Below are 17,280 nucleotides of genomic sequence, written 5' to 3'. Positions count from 1 at the left end.
GACGCGCAGAATAAGCACAAATGTTAAACACTAATTTATACTGCATTCCAGCTACCAACAGTTTGCTTCTCATTGAAAAGTTCCATGCATTTAATGTGAAATTAAACTATTATAAGCAGCGAGGTTCAAGTAGAACCAATATAGTTACGTCATGACCTAAATATTCCCCCCATTTGAATAGATTATAAAAAAGTTAAAACTAAATGGATTTAATTATTTTTTCACGGAAAAGAATAATTATATTATGGTTCATGTGAGGTGATTTTTTATGAAAAAGTTATTCTTAGTAAATATTGAAATATTCAATTGTTGGCGAACCGCCAGCAGTTGTTGCCTAATTTATAAACTTGAAGTGAACGTCGCAAGATATGCAATGCCCATTAGCCTGGGACACGGTTATATGAAAAATTTAAATTCTCGCTCCAGTTCACTTTTTGGATTGCATTTAGGTCCCATAACAACTGTGCAAAATTTTAGCTCGATCGGAGAAACTATATTTTAGCGCCAGCCGTTCAAAGTTTGTATGGGAATTACTATGGGAAAACTTACTTTTGCAAAGAAAAATCGCCAGGGGTCGCCCGTTGTCCTCTATAAAAATTCTGAACACAGATCTCGATAGGTTTACGATGAACAACATTGCCAAAGACCGCCGTCTCATTGATTCCAAGTTATTTTTGGAAGTGTTATTACAAATATTTTGATTAGTGATCTGTAACTTGTGGGGGCCCCTGAACTGTGCGGCCCTGTTTACCAAGTCAAAAATAGGTACATTGAATTGTGACCAACTGATCAAGATGACTCTTATTGACAGGAATTGAGACAAATTATTTGGGTAAGTAAAAAAGAAAGCCTTAGGCAGGAATGCTAGAAAATTTGCGTAGATTTTGGTATTCCAGTCAACTCTCTCTAACTCGATATTTCGTATCTCGTAATAATGAGTGATCCTTGGCTCTTTTTCGTCGAGAGTTGGTTCATTCAATCAGCAGTTATTCTCTTCTTTCGTGTCTCGGCTTTATTATAACGTATCTTATTCCAACTTTTTAAAACCGCTAATGGCTGCCGCAAGCAGGCTCGCTTTCTGGTAGGGATCGGGTGATTTGACGTTTGGCTTGGGTCATTTCTATTGAACGGACCCAAATGTCATATCGTTTGATCCCTTCCAGGAAGCGAGGCTATTTGCGGCAGCCATTGGCGCTCGTAAAAAGCTTGTTTTGCGCGCCACGCCACACACATCCGTGCTCTCAACGCTCTCTCTTAAAGGTGGCCCAAAGACGATGAAGGTTTATATGAGGAAATTTTGAAAATCGTTCAAAACACGTTAGTACTGAAATGTGAGTACAAATTTATCATCCCAAAGTGAAGACTTATTTTTCGAATCATAATTAAGATATCTGCTGAAACGAGCAACTCAATCCGACGGATAAGAGAAGAGATATTCATGAGTTCGCTTGCTATTATTTAGTTAAATATGGGATAATAGCTCTGCAAACATCTTCAAAAATCCCAAACAAAATTAGCTCAAAAGGGATTTGTTTCTTCAGCAACATCCTTTATTAAGGTTTTGTACTTACATTCCAGTACTGACGAGCTTGGAACATTTTTCAAAATTTCTCCATAGTAATTTCCATATAAACCTACATTGTCCTTGGGCTACCTTTAAATCACCACCGAAAAAGCCGAAAATTTTACAGAACACTATTTTTAAGGTTAGGATGGTAAAGAAGATATGGGAAGATTGATTTTAAACTTTTTTTAAATTTTGAACCGCCCTAATCTTCATCGGTCAGAGCACAGGGCTGGTAGCGGTCAGGCAGCAAAATAATAGTGACTTTAGTGACTGAAATGATCAAAAAAGTGATCAAATAGTGACCAAAAAGTGACCTAAAATTGACTTCAAAACTACAAGTATTGTTCATAGAAATGACTAGAAATGAAAATACGTTATATGAATCAATATACAGTAGTTTCTCGATTTTATCACTGTTCGTTTTAATATCGCTTCATTATGTCACTCTCGATTTAGGCACGATTTTCTGTTAGATTTTATCACGCCGTAATAATTGTATGAAGTTCATATATTTTACATTAAAAATAACTCTAAACATTCAACATACATCTCTCTGGCACATCTCTAATGTGATTTTCATTTCATTCGTTCTATTTCTACAACATAAAACTCAAATTATGATGAAAATTATAGGACAGAAAAATACATTTTCATTATATTACGCTTCGGTATATCACGCCAACATACTTTGGGTCCGTGATATAATCGAGAAATTACTGTAATGGGTGAATTACTGAATTTGTAATGTAGAAAACTGCAGTAATTTCAAATATTTCTTATCAGCTATCTCTCCGAGAAAATACTTGATTGTCATAAATGACCAAAAAGAAGGTACTCTGGAAAATTGACTTATTATTTTTTTTACGATACGAACATTAGCATGGAATTGGTTTTTGTTTTCAGCGTGACCACCAAATTTCCATTTTCAATTTCCCTTTTTTCCTTGTGGTATTGCTTCCAGAATTTTCCCGATTTTAAATTGTACAAATGGGGAGACGGATCATATTTTTGGTTCTTTCTTCACTCTGGCAGGGAACTCTTCGAAAGATACTTAATCCATACTACCGAACGACTAAACATTACATATACTTTGCATTGGGATTAAAAGTTACACGTCTTCATCTGTACACAAGTTGAAGCATATACCTTTACTTTATTTATTCATCTCTTTGTCGATTAGTTAACTTATGACAGAATTGAAAGTTCCTTTAAAAAAATTATTGGTTAAAAAAAATCAGATATATTGTGATATACATGTTCTACAACTGAATAAAATTTCCATTTTTTGAGTGCCTAAATCTTCTTGGTCAAATAAGTTAGAGAAACGTTCAAAAATTGTTACCCCTGAAACTAAAAAGAAAAAAAAATGAAAAAATAAGTATTTCAAAGCATTGCTAACTTTTGACAAAAGTAAACGTTGTATAGTGTGGTGCTTTCTTCAAAGGCAAATCGCCCACTGGAAGCATCAACGTGTTGGTGTATTTTAAGAAGCATATTAAAGCAAAGTAGAAATTAATTCATTAATATGTTATAATACATTCAAATGAAAATTATTTGTAAAATATCATAAGCCTCATCACAATACAATCAAACAAAACAACTTTCTTCATTTCATTTTTGATTATTTGTAAATGTAGAGCCGGAAAATGTTTATTCAACACATTTTCCTGGTGATCACCTCCAATTTCCGGTTTCTCGCTTTTTTCCCGGTGACGCACTTGAAATATCTATATTTCAACTGATCGTTTCAATAAATGAATTATTGAAAACAATAATATCACTCAGTGGCGACTAGTAACCTCACGTTTGATACGATCTACGACCCTGAAAACGATTAATTTTGCATACTTAGATTGTAAAGCATTAAGTAATCGATTGAAATCGTATATTTGTTGCTGAAATTTCTGAACAGGTATGTTTGGCGTTAGGAAATAGCCATTGATATCACTATTGATTAATTATCATCGTCCAACAATGTTCAAGCATATATTATTAAAACGTCGTGTAAAAACATTGTAAAGGGGTAATAGAAAAATGTATAGTTTATTTGCTAAAATTTCTAATGTAATTTTTGGAATAATTTCTAGCAAAATTTTCACTCGCTCGACAAACTGTTTGATTTTATTAATTGTTATTCCTTACCGTCTTTGTTTTATCTTCCGGAGGAGTTTTGACGATGTTCTTCCAGAAGGCAGGTGTAGAATTTCTTTTATAGCCGTAGATCATCCGTTTACTAGAGTTCATATTTGACCACAATATGCTTCGTAATGAAGTGCTTTTTGTTGTATAGTTTCGGACAATTGGCTTGTTAAGGGGTATCTCGTTTTTAACGTAAGTTTTTAACATAAGGGGTATCTCGATTTTAACATAAGTTTTTAACATATTAAAGCGCAATAAAATTTTGTTATACTTAAGAAAATGTACTCTTTCGATCAAGCTACAAAAACTAACTTTTTTATCACTAAAGAACCCAATGTTGTCTGGGAAAAAAGTCCATACCAAAGTGAATCATAGAAATGCCCAAGTGGTTCTGAACCCTAGCAGAAATTTATGTTTTCATAACTCAAAATCGATTTCATCCATTTGCTTGATTTTTTTCACAACAGCCACTCGTCAAAGTGAAGTTTTGGAAAGCTAATAATCGAATATGATCAAAATTCTATTGTCTGAGATATTTACGTTAACCCGGCTAAGCGTTGGAATCTACGGATTGTTGGAATTTGTATGGATTCAGATGACCAACCCAGACAACCACATAAACAAGTCGCATAAAAGTTCACGTAATAACTCGTTTGTTCATACAAATTACATCAAACCCGCAAAACACAGTGGATAAAATCAGCAGATTGATGAATTTCCTTACATAAAACGCTTATTTTCTGAGTTCATTTGTACATTTTGTTTCGTCCCGTACACTCGTACAAACTAAGTCGAATCAATACGTAGCAGCTGTCAAATCAACATTTGTTATCATAAGTTAATTCGCATAAGATCACAGGTTAGTTCGATAGAACATTTTTACACTCGCATTGTATGCTATTATTCATCACACAATATATGCACGTATATCGCCTCCACTTTTGCACGCATAAGGTCTTTTCGCGACATCTTATAAGTTAAATTTTGCACATGCAAAGCCTCCAGATGATTTCGCCATACGTATATTTTAGTTGTCTAGGAATGATCAAAATCGACACATATACTAAAAGTACAAGTATTTTTGAGGACTTATGAAAAATTTGTGAAAAAAAAAAACAAAAAAGTTATTGCAGTTTGGATATTAATTTGTGATCATTTAAATTTTAATAATGTTGTTGGTGGTAGTTGGTCCCTAGTGATTTATCCTACCTCCGTTCTGGTCACGATCTTCAGATTATCGTGATTCGTCAACATTCGTATTGATAAAGTGGAGGGACATGGTTGAAATGGAGTTTAAAAGAAACGAATGTCAGAACAGGTATCCACCGGCGACGCCAAACGGACCAACGTAATGTGGTGTAATTTGGGATTTGTGGATTGAATACTGATATTTTTTGCCAAGCATCAATATGGGTGACTTTCGAGGATAGCGAAACGTAAGAGGGGTTAGGACAAGGTTGTGGATTTACTGGGTAAATCCATCACATTGGGGTTATGACTCTGTGTCCTGTCAGGAATAGGGTCTGATTGGTATGGTAGTATGCAATAGAGTTCGGAATTGATAGACAGACTTTGAGGAAAGAAGTTTTGAACGTAAGGCAGCAGCACCTTGGATCTTGGAGGGCGCAGGTCTGGAGAGTTGGGCGCCGTGCACAAATTATGGGAAGTATTTGAAAATGTTTTCTTGTTCAGATTGGGTAACGCAAGAGAGGATTTTTAGCTCTGCGTTATATTAGGAGGATATTATAGTGCATGGTCTACTGATGACTGTGTATTTTAAGGGTGATCGAATGAAAGCTTTGTTGAGTAAAGTTACCGTTGAATTTTTGCAGTTCGTAATTGTTTTGAAATGTTTGTCGGACAATAAGAAAATTTTCTAGGGTATTTATTTGGATGCTAATGCATTATATTGATAAATCTAATTGTTCGTATCACACGCGAAGCATAGCATAACCCAATGTATAATGAAATTAGGTTCGAAGAAAGGATTAATATTTGATCACTTAAACTTTACGCTGCAAGATATTCTTAATCGTTTTTCTTTTCTTCTGATGTACAGGAATAACTGGTATATTTAGCTAAAATAATGAACAATCATACGCATAGAGCCTACGGATTGAAATTAAAATAATATTGCGCATTTCTTTCACACCACAGGTTTATCGCAGAAGTTTTTACATGTGCGGAGGCGTTGGTAGAGGTGCGCGATTGCGTCGAGTCGGGTCGGTGTTTTCAGCGGACTCATTTTTCGCAAATCGAAGAATGAGTGCTCTGAGGGCATCAACATGATTCGATGAGGTCCCACACTTTTATTTGCGCTTTTGCACTTGTAAATGTCTTACTAAATAGGAATTCTTTGTGTTAGGGAAAGTGCAGGAGAATAAAATATAATTCATTAGAATTTTCTGATAGAGGCAGAGTTCACATGTTACTTAGGTATTTAAAAGCAAATGAGAACCACATTAAATAATAGATAAACACTATTAATAATAATAATAATATTAATAATGGTCATATTTTTATATTTTCATTTCATCGCGGTCCTCATTGCTCGAGCGGAGACGACAAAACTCGAGGTGGATAGAATCGACGCAACTACGACACGGAAAAGAAACAGATGAGAAACTATCGATACATTTATTCAACTATAAAAACCACGTTTTAACGTAATGACTTTATTTCTTCTCGTTTCAGCAATCCAACAACCAAACCATCTCTACTATCTTTTCATTTCCTCTTCGTTACATTTATAGTCCCTCTGGCACTGAATCGAATGACGCATTCCGCTTTTTATTAGCGATGTCTTTGCTGTACGTTGAGCATGGTGTCGGAGGTGATGTGCTGTGTAGAACATCGGATGTTCTGCACGGCACGCTACTTCCGGCATTTTGTTTGGCGTGCGGGATAGGCAGTGCTAGTGATGATATGAAGGCCGCTATTCGGTTGAGTGCCAGAGGGACTATATCTATTTAATGTATCTGAAGCTTGTGGGACCGCTTTAATTCCGGCGCCTGCTTGTGGAAGATCCCGGTGTGCTAAACGGTATAGGACATGTTAACGGGGGAGGCTTGGTAGGTCCTCACCCAGCCCGTGTCTAGATGGGCGGATAATTGTCTGCCAGGGTGTGGATTGAGCAATTACAATTACAATTACAATTTAAATTTTAATAATGTTGTTGGTAGAACAACAAAAAATGGGAGACATATAAACGTATCCCATTTTTTTTAACCCACCGTCGGTCGCCCTAGTGTACTGAGTACACGCACTTTGCGAAAAGTCGAAAAACACGTTGAAAATCCCTTCAAATTAATCCGGGTGTTGGTCCTATTCCAAGATCTACTCTTCTTCTTGCTTGTAGAGAAGAAATTTTTCGAAAAAATCAACGAAAAGTATTCGAAAACATCGTGTTTTTAACCTAAGTTTTTAGGCGTGTACTCAGTACACCAGTGCGACCGCTCGTGTAACTTTTTTTAACCGGGCCCGTCACACGAGCGGTCGCATCGTGTATTGAGTACACGCGGAGCAATTTTGATTGTACATCCAAAGCTAGGCTAGATAGAATATGGATGTCTTCGACAAATTTCTTCAGTCCAACGGTACCAATTGGTCAGTGGACAGAAAACACTTTGGAAACATCCTCATCTTCCTGTGGCCATCGGATTGTGCCCCGGGGGAACCGATGTAGTGGACATTTCGCAATGCAACATCTCGTACACAAATATCTCAGGATCTAGATTTTTTAGCAAGATGGTGTCTTCTGCAAAGTTGTTCAGTAGGTCAAGGGCTAACATGTGATAGGCTGCTTGTTTCGAAATTCTGCCACCAGATGGTGCTAGTGAGCATTTAATTTTTCAAACACCGATATCTCAAGATCCTGATTACTTAGAAAGATGATGTCTTCGACAAAGTTGTTTAGTAGGTCGAGGACTAACATATGATAAGCTACCTAACAAGAAAAATTGCCACAAGATGGCGCTAGTGAGCATTGAATATTTTAATCACGAATATCTCAGGATCCCGATTTTTTAGAAAGATGGTGTTTTCAGCAAAGTTGTTCAGTAGTTCAAGGGCTACCATGATCTTCTTGATTCGGAATTCTTTCAATAGATGGCGCTAGTGAGCATGATATTTTGCGAACACAGATATCTCAGGATCCAGGTTACTTATAAAGTTGACGTCTTCGACAAAAGTGTTGAATTGGTCAAGGTCTAGCATGTAATAAGCTACCCAACTTGAAATTCTTCCAACAGATGGCGTATTTTAATCGCGAATATCTCAGAATAACGATATTTTAGCAAGATGGTGTTTTCGGCAAAGATGTTTAGTAGATTAAGGACTAAACATGTGATGTGCCGTTTGATTCGGATTTCTTCCACAAAAGGACGCTGAAGATGTAATTTTTCGAACGCAGATATATTTGGATCCTGATCGCTTAGAAAAATGATCCTGAGATATTTTCATTACTAAGACTTCGGCAAGGTTGTTCTAAGATGAAGGCCTAAATGCAAGGAACCTCAAGTTTTAAAATTCTTTCAACTAGCGGCACTATTCAGCATGCATATTTTGATTGCTAATATCTGAGGATCCCGATTACTTCCAAATATAAACTTCTCGGCTCAAAAGTTCAGTAAGTCAAGTACAAACTTGTGATGGGCCACACTTGTTTGGGAATTCTTCCACTAGATGGTGCCACTGGAACGCAGAATCAAAACAAAACAGTGAAAGAGGTAACCAGAAACACGTTTCTAGGGTTAGTAGATGTTCAAATTAAAAATGAACCCCGTTGGTTTGCATGAGGTACCGTTCAAATTAGCGGGGGTGCACGGTAGGCCTTTTCACGACACGTCTCAAATCAACTGATTCGGAAGGTCTTTGACAGTTCTTCTGTTTGCCAAACGTGTCGGTGGTTCTAAAAGGTAAACAATAATACAAAATAACGATCAAATAATTATGAAGGCGTAATCGGTTTTCTAGAAAACTTCTATTCTGTGAATTCAAATGAATTTTCAGATAATATTGTCAATAGCATACTGCAGTAGCACGTAGTATTTTTCTGCTATCAAACAGTATATTTCAAGCCCATTGATTAGTTTAAATAATGCGAATAATAGCCTTAAAACTGGTTGTAGACTTAGTACACGTGGCTTTTCATTTTTTCTTCCATTTGAAAAAAAAATGAAAAGGCCTATCAAATATCTAATGAGCCTATGCATGCTATAAAACGTTTGACTTTTTCTGTGCGCGCTGTTTTCGAGTTGCCCGTGAGAGAGAGCGAGACAGCTCAAACACACGGCGCACAGTAAAAGTTAAAAGAACAAAAGAATTTATGGCACGTACAGAGGCTCATGGGCGGCAGAAAGCTGTTACACAAAAACAAAGATGGATGTGTGTTATGAGAAACTCGGTCTCTCATGGCGACTCACGGGATGGCACGCACACTACAACATTGTTCGAATCACCTCGAATGTGATAGTCATTGCCTGTGTTGTTAACAAATCAATTCAAAGTGCTCTTTGTGCTAGTATAACCATATTATGATTATACTAGCACAAAGGGCACTTTGAATTTATTTTTAAACAACCAGTAAGTGAAATTATCGATCACGGCGATAATCATAAGCCTATCTCTCAAGCTGATTTTCCGGAGGAAAAACCAGTACTGCGAGAGTGTGCTCTCACGAGATGTGCAGCAACGAATTTAGATTATCACCAGCAACGAAAAGCTTGCGTCCTACTTTTCTACTAAGTATAAAAATAATATTGTTCAATTTGAATCTAGAATTTGAAGTAGAATGAACCCTATATGTTTAATTTTATTTTTTGCTTATCTATTAATTTACTGGTAGCGAAATGTTTTAACATTTGACAAAACGTGTATGATGAGCCCAAATGATCAGTATTATAAGATGTTCAGAAAATTAAATGCTCACTGGCGCAGGGTTACACAATTCAAAATATAATTGCCAATAACATGTGAGCACTTTCCTTACCTAATAAATTTGATGACGACGTCAAGTTTTAAAATAATCGGGAACTTGAGATTCTGTATTTGAAAAAAAAAAATAAACCAGGAGCTCTTTCTCTAGCCTGATGGAAGTATTTGAAATCTAGCAGCCCATTGCATTTTGAATTGAATGTGGAAGAATTTTGAGTAGGTATATTTTACACTTAACACGTTGGCCCATGATATACAGAACAACTTCAACAAAGACACCATCTTTGTAATCTAATTTTATTTTCCTAACCAGGATCCTGAAATAATTCAATTCGAAAATTTCGTTTTGTGGAAGAATTCCGAATCAAACTGCAAATCACATGTTTAGTCCTTGATCTACTAAACATCATTGCTGAAAACACCATCTTGCTAAAATATCATTATCTTAAGATATTCGCGATCAAAATACAGCATGATCACTAGTGCCATATGGTGGTAGAATTTCAAGTTGGGTGGCATATTACATACTAGACCTTGGCCTATTCAACACTTTTGTCGAATACGTCAACTTTATAGGTAACCTGGATCCTGAGATATCTGTGTTCGCAAAATATCATGCTCACTAGCGCCATCTATTGAAAGAATTCCGAATCAAGAAGATCATCACATGGTAGCCCTTGAACTAGGGTAGGTGTACCAATTATGGATGCAATATGTCAACAGTAGTAATAAAAATCAAGTTGCAACCGCGTTTCTAAAACGCAAGCATGACTTTTTGGTGTCAATTACTAGTTTAAAGCCTTGCGAATCTGTTGATTTAAACAGTTTTAGTACTAAATTGACTTTAAGCTTTTAAAAATGGATTTTAAAAAGCGTTGTCTTTGTACCAATTATGGCAATAGCGTTCCTAGCATTCGACATAAAAGTGTACCAATTATGGACTATCGAATATTTGCACGAAATGAACTAAAACGCCATGAAGAGCGAATGATAATGCAACGCTAATATGTAATAAAGATAGCGCTCATAAAATTTTCCAAAAATTTTGGGTTAAATAGATGTTAAATCAATTTTTTGCAATGGGTTCATGGGAGAAAATTAATTTTCGAAAAAGAAGTCAAAATGTAGTGTAAATGCAAATTATGATACAAAACAGCATTAATGATCTCACATTACCTTTCCAGTGCCAATTTTTAACGAAAAAAGCGGGAAAATTCAAAAATCGAGTGTCGCTGAAAACCCCTCTCTATCATGAAATTAGCATCTTCCACTCGCGAACGTTTTCGAACGTGTGATTGAAAAATCTTAGTAATTGAGTACAAAACATGAAGATAATGCCTTACCGAACCGTCCCGTCGTGGAAGTAACCCGTAAAATAGCTTTAACTCTTTTATTTTACTGATCAAAAAATGTAAACAAACCGCCTCCAGAGTATTGCCATAATTGGGCTCTCATACATTCTTTGTACCAGTTATCGACATAGTGGAAATAACACGATTTCCAACTTAAAACAGTATAATTGATTGCATACCAGCTAAATTTATTCATTTGTTCTCACTAGGTAACATGCATTAATCGGTTGAAACAGTTTATCCGGATGAAAACATACATTTCGTAACGGAGGTCCCTTAGCCAACTGCTAAGAAGGTGACATATATGTGAGGCAAAATTTTCAAATGTTCATTTTTCGAAGCTTGTTGCACGAATGTTCTTTTCAAGGTTTAGTTACCATCAAAAACAAATAGTTTAATCATTCCTGTGAATATAAGCCATTATAGTCTAGTGAAACAATAAGAAAAATCTCTTTTTGTTCCCACTATTGCCATAATTGGTACTATAGCCATAATTGGTACTTCTACCCTACTGAATAACTTTGCCGAAAACACCATCTTTCTAAAAAATTGGGATCCTGAGATATCCGTGATTAAAATATTGCATGCTCACTAGCGCCATCTTGTGGCAGTTTTCCTTGTTAGGTAGCTTATCATATGTTAGTCCTTGACCTATAAAACAACTTTGTCGAAGACATCATCTTTCTAGGTAATCAGGATCTTGAGATATCGGTGTTTGAAAAATTAAATGCTCACTAGCACCATATGGTGGCAGAATTTCGAAACAAGCAGCCTATCGCATGTTTGCCCTTGACCTACTGAACAACTTTGCCGAAGACACCATCATGCTAAAAAATCTAGATCCTGAGATATTTGTGTACGAGATGTTGCATTGCGAAATGTCCACTACATCGGTTCCCCCGGGGCACAATCCGATGGCCACAGGAAGATGAGGATGTTTCCAAAGTGTTTTCTGTCCACTGACCAATTGGTACCGTTGGACTAAAGAAATTTGTCGAAGACATCCATATTCTATCTTGCCTAACTTTGGATGTACAATCAAAATTGCTCCGCGTGTACTCAGTACACGATGCGACCGCTGGTGTAACTTTTTTTTGAGCGACTGACGGAAGGTTAACTACGTCGTGCATTTTGGCGCCCCCTAAAGGTTTGCGCCCATAGCGGGTGCCAACCGCACACTACGGAACTGAACGCCGCTAACCGCAAAACTACATTTGCTCTTTTTTGTATTTTTAGTATATACAATTCATTAACTTTTTCAGTACCAAAATTAGTACGGAATGGAGCCGGTACCCTGGCGTGGCAACTCGAGGTTAGTGGTCACAATTCGAAGGATAGGCATTAGAGTGATGCAAATTTTCAAATGTTGGCTCCCCTATACTTAAACGATTTCTCTTATGGTAAATAGCATCCTTCCAATGTTTGAAATGATTTGGATGAAATTTGACTGTGCAAACGCCATTTGAAGTTTATATGGAGATTACTGTGGAAAGTGCCAACATTTTGTGTTCAGCCCTCTATCTCTTCATCATAATATTTTTTGGAAAAGTGAACACACTCTTCTCATATGAAATTCTTCTAGCTACAACTTTGCAAAAGACCATATTATGATTGGACTTCGGCATAAATTGTTATTCAATATCATAAAGTGGGTTTGCATTTTACATGCTTCATCATCTGTTCGGCAGGCAACAGTGGTGCTCCTGGCGGGATGAATAGATCAAAGTAATCCAAGCTACTATGTTCTAGCGTTAGCGTTCTACAGCAAAAAGGCAGTGTTGCTCTGAAAGTAATGGAATGATCATCTCAGCATGATTGAGACTTTGTTATCAATAATAACAAATTATCCATACGTTCCATCAAAATGTGGTCTTCGGCAAAGTAGTAGCTGGGAAGATTTCATTAGAAGTATTTGTTCACGTTTCCATAGCAGTTAGATGACTAGCAGTTAGAGGACTGAACACAAAATGTTTGGCTTCTCCATAGTAATTTCCATATAAACTTCAAATGGCGTGTGCATACCCGAATCTCTTCCAAATCACTTCGAATTTTGGGAGAATGATTTTCATCATAATTGATACCGATTAAGCATAGGGAGGCAAAAACATTAAAATTTGCATCAGTCTAAGACAGCGTCCATTTATTACGTAACGCTAAAATTGGAAATTTTTGACCACCTCCCGCCCCCCACTCCGTAACGCTTTTTGTATGAAAAATTTAAAATTTCTGTATGAGCCGTAACGCTTGAGTCTACTCCCCCCCTCCCCCTAGAGCGTTACGTAATTTGTGGATGCCCCCTAATAGGCATGGTACGAATGGGGTTCATGGTTCTCTGCAATACATCTGGGAGTTATATTGTGATTCGTGGTAGATTTGTTATCGTATCACCAATCTCTTGCCGGTTTTTGTCTGCCGTTCTTCACCTATATTGTTTAAACATGTTTTCATTTTTTTTTCAGCAATTTGAATGATCTCTAAGCATAGCAATTGGCTTGTTTAGTGATCAAAATGTTTCAGTTTTTCGTGTCTCGATTAAAAGAGCATTTTATTGCACTTCAATATCTTAATTTGGTTTTATAAATTATTGAAAATAGATTTCAATCTGTAGAGACTCAATGACATTTCAATTCACAAAATGAAAGCTCGGCCTGTAGTAATATTTGTCGAGGGGTGTTTCAAAGGTGACGTTCATACTAAATTCATATTTCTAAGGTCCGGAAAATTTTGAGACTGAGGGTTCAGATTCAGTTTTTGACGTAGCACCAGAATATGTAAAAAAAAAACTGGATACTACTAGAAAGGTCAATTTGCAAGAGAAATCATTGCCACTAGTGTTGCACTGCCGTGAATCGCAAGTCAGTTCCATCTGTAAAAAGTAGGCATTGAGCAAATGGGCTGTAAAGTTTTCAAACTCGTTTTCCATACGAATATTCAAACAGTTCCAGAGAATTGTAACATGTTTCAATCTCAATGAAACTTTCACATCTTGCTTTTCACTACGATATCCTTCTAAAAAAAATATGAAGATGATCAAAACAAGTTACATTTTTGTGTTTCACGGTGCGAAAGTTTGTAGTGGGACTGATATGCGGTTACTTTTCATTATGGGACAATTTGACTTGCTGTTTTTTCCTATTTTTTCCAAACAAATCATATTATTTCATTAGTGCAGCTGAAAGATCATTGGACGAGATGTTGAAAATTAAACTCAACTCAATTTTGACGAAAATGCAGATGGGACTGACTTGCGATTCACGTAAGTGCAGTATTTCGGAAGTAAATCAGCATTGCAAAACTGATGAAGTAAGTATAAGTGTCAAATGTTACAGAATTTACAATCAAGAAAATCTAGTCGGAAAGTCGAAAATAACGAAAAATCTTTCAATACGACCATACAACTTTATTTTCTTATGAGTTTATGAATATGATTGATTTACTACTAGGCAATTTTTATTTTTGTTTGCATTTTTCTCTTTTTAGAAAACAATTGAAACCCTTAACTTTTCTGTTCTTTGCACCAGTAATAGTATTGCGTTTCTATAATAGTGTAGTGAGTGAGCCTTAATGGGAAATCTATGTAAACCACTATTAAAGGAACAAAAGTTACCCAATACCACTATCACGGGACATGTTCCAATAATGGAGAAGCACTTTTATGAAAAATTCTATGATTATATTTTACGTGAAATAATAGAAAAGCTTTCGGCTGACGTCTTCAGATATGACAAAACTGTCGTTTTTTTTTGCGATTTTTCATTCCCTTCACTATCACGCCCCATTTTTTATTTTGGTGATGTTCAATGTGTTCTATATTCTTTCAAACCAAATAGTTTTCAACGCACACAAAAAATGCTTAAATCTATTTTAGTATTTTGCCGAGAAAACTACTCAAAAGAATGACATTGTTTGAGCATTATCATAATGAAAGTCGTTCTCGCTTTTATGTCGAAAACTGTTACATGTTATCTAAATCTCCCGCACAAAAGACGCGCACACTGTGGCTCTCCAAAAATTAATGGCAATAAAACACATTCATTTACCCTATAAAACTTACGACTCGGAGTGTGCATGTGTCATACACCAGCCGAGCCATTTGCTGAGACACGGAGGGTATACATATTATCAGCCCGAGGAGGAGGGTTGAAAAATACAACCAAAGTATAATAACAAACGAACAGAAATAGAAGAAGGTAAAAAAGATTAAACAAACAATAAAATTCAAAAGAGCGAACGAACTGAACTGAACTGAACTCAACTGCCGGCTATATGGCAAGAGACTCTTTTATTATTATAATACTATACAGCCCGGGAATGTGTTTCTCCGCATTCGGGGTCGAGAAGATTGTTCCCGGAGTTAGCGGCGCATAAGGGAAGAAACAGTTTACGAACGAGAAATAATATAAACTTTAGCAGTCAGTCTACTTCTAGTCTTCGAAAGTGTCGAACAAATAGTACCATAGCGGAGAAGTTTGCTAACAGAAATAATATATTATCGATCGGAAAAATAAAATCGTCTGTTTGTTACACAATCGGAGCGAATAGAAGAACAGATAGCGTACCGAATAGTCGAAGGCGTCGCACACATATCTAGTTATTTGTTATATAGATGTTGACGTGAATATGTAGCTCTTCCCTAAGTAGTGCTTTTATAACTCTGGATGATGAGGAGCGAACTGTGTGAACATATATTTAGTCGAACCACTTATTGTTGATTCCAGTGCTGTTAGATCTAGATTAGAAGTCAAAGAAAGTTGAACACTATCGTAAAATTACACAATACGGGCCTGTTCCACTCCCCAGCCTGCTTAGCCGTTAGTGTCCAGTGCCGCTGGAAAACACTTTCTTCAGCACACCGCATAGTGTGCCATGCGGTTGACTTGTTGACTTCGCGCGCGTAGATTGTTTAAAAGAGTGCTATAAAAAGAGTCTTTCATTCTCGTTCGCATTGGCCTGCTACGTTATAGGACTACACTAACCCACAAACTCGAATGTTAATGTTATATTTTTCCCTTGCTAGCTTGCGCTTATTTAATTAAACCAACCAAACGAATATTAATTTCCATTTGTTTGCTTTTTCGTTTCTTTGTACGTTGTTGGTTTGTATGTGAGTTTCTACCATTCGAACACCGTCTATACGATTGTGTGCGTATTTGCGCTGGATTTTTAGTTTAAACATATAATTTCTACCTCTCGGTGCAATCCTCACTTGTTGTTTGAGCTTATTGATATACACACGTCCTATTGTTAAGTCGGTTCGGAAATTCAATACAATTCTGTCGCAATGATGGATTACCCTGCTGCTTTTCTTGAGCAGCAACTCGTAACGAGTAATTTGTCTCCGATCGTCGACAATCACCCAAAAGAGGCATTCACATTCGTTGATGTTTTAGAGGTCTCTAACAATTAAATATAACTAACTTCAATCTCGCTAACAATCAAATTTATTGTTCTCTCTTGCAGAAAGATGAAAAACTGTGCGAATACTACCGTCGGATGCCGGTGCTGTACGACAAAAGCCACCCGCACTACAAGTTCCAGTCGAAGAAGGAGAAGGCCTGGCGGGAGTTGAGTCGGCTGTGCGAGATGAACGTGGAACAGTGCAAGAAGCGCATGACGTACTTTCGCTGTCGGTTCACCGTCGAGCGGCGGATAATGAAGAACGGGGTCAACTGCAGCGAGTGGCCCCTGCTGGACAAGCTAAAGTTCCTGAACAAACACATCAAGATCCGGAGGCCGCGGGCACCGAACGGCGACGTCGATCCGGACACGTGAGTAGACTTTGATGTACCTTGAATCTTAGGCTCTCTAGACGTTAGATTAGGTAATCGTTATATTATTTTTTTCTGAGGATGCATGTTAAAATTATAATGTTGCTCTCGTGGAAGAGATTGATTTGTGAATAGAACTATGTTTGCAATTTTTCATCATACCAGGTTTCTCGGCAAGCCTCATTAGATAAATGTACATACGACTCGTGCTGTAAAAACCATTATTCTGCAATTAATCTCATAGCCTACTATTACACTACAGAAATCAGTTGCGTCATGATTCATTACGCAACTCTTTTGAGTTGCCTTATAAATTAGAGGGCTGTTACCATACGACGTCGATCCGGACACGTGAGTTGATTTTGATGTAACTTTAGGCTTTCTAGAAGTTGGATTAGGTGTTCCTTATTTCATTATCATTACGTTGATCACGAATCAGTTAAGATTAACTTGTGAATACCAGGGCTGGTAGTGAGTCAATTTTTATTGATATGATAACTTCTTTCGACTTAGTCACTTA

At 36.8% G+C, this 17,280-nt stretch overlaps 1 protein-coding gene across 2 annotated transcripts in view; it reads left to right on the top strand.

Annotated features, from left to right (window-relative positions):
- LOC5571696 (putative mediator of RNA polymerase II transcription subunit 12) overlaps positions 1-17,280 on the top strand; it is a 99,427-nt gene that overhangs the window by 69,044 nt on the left and 13,103 nt on the right. The window contains exons 1-2 of one of the 2 annotated variants that reach the window (XM_021842010.1): positions 15,313-16,384; positions 16,453-16,760. In XM_021842010.1, the coding sequence (XP_021697702.1) occupies positions 16,274-16,384; positions 16,453-16,760 (419 nt within the window). In that variant the 5' untranslated portion in view covers positions 15,313-16,273. Of the gene's footprint in view, positions 1-15,312; positions 16,385-16,452; positions 16,761-17,280 lie in introns of those variants that run through there. The other variant, XM_001659789.2, reaches the window with a different exon arrangement.

The sequence above is a fragment of the Aedes aegypti genome, chromosome 2 (genome assembly GCF_002204515.2).
Source record: "Aedes aegypti strain LVP_AGWG chromosome 2, AaegL5.0 Primary Assembly, whole genome shotgun sequence".
NCBI classification, from domain to species: Eukaryota; Metazoa; Arthropoda; class Insecta; order Diptera; family Culicidae; genus Aedes; species Aedes aegypti.
Note: the sequence above shows the minus strand (reverse complement) of the source record. Positions and strands in the feature narration are given on the sequence as shown.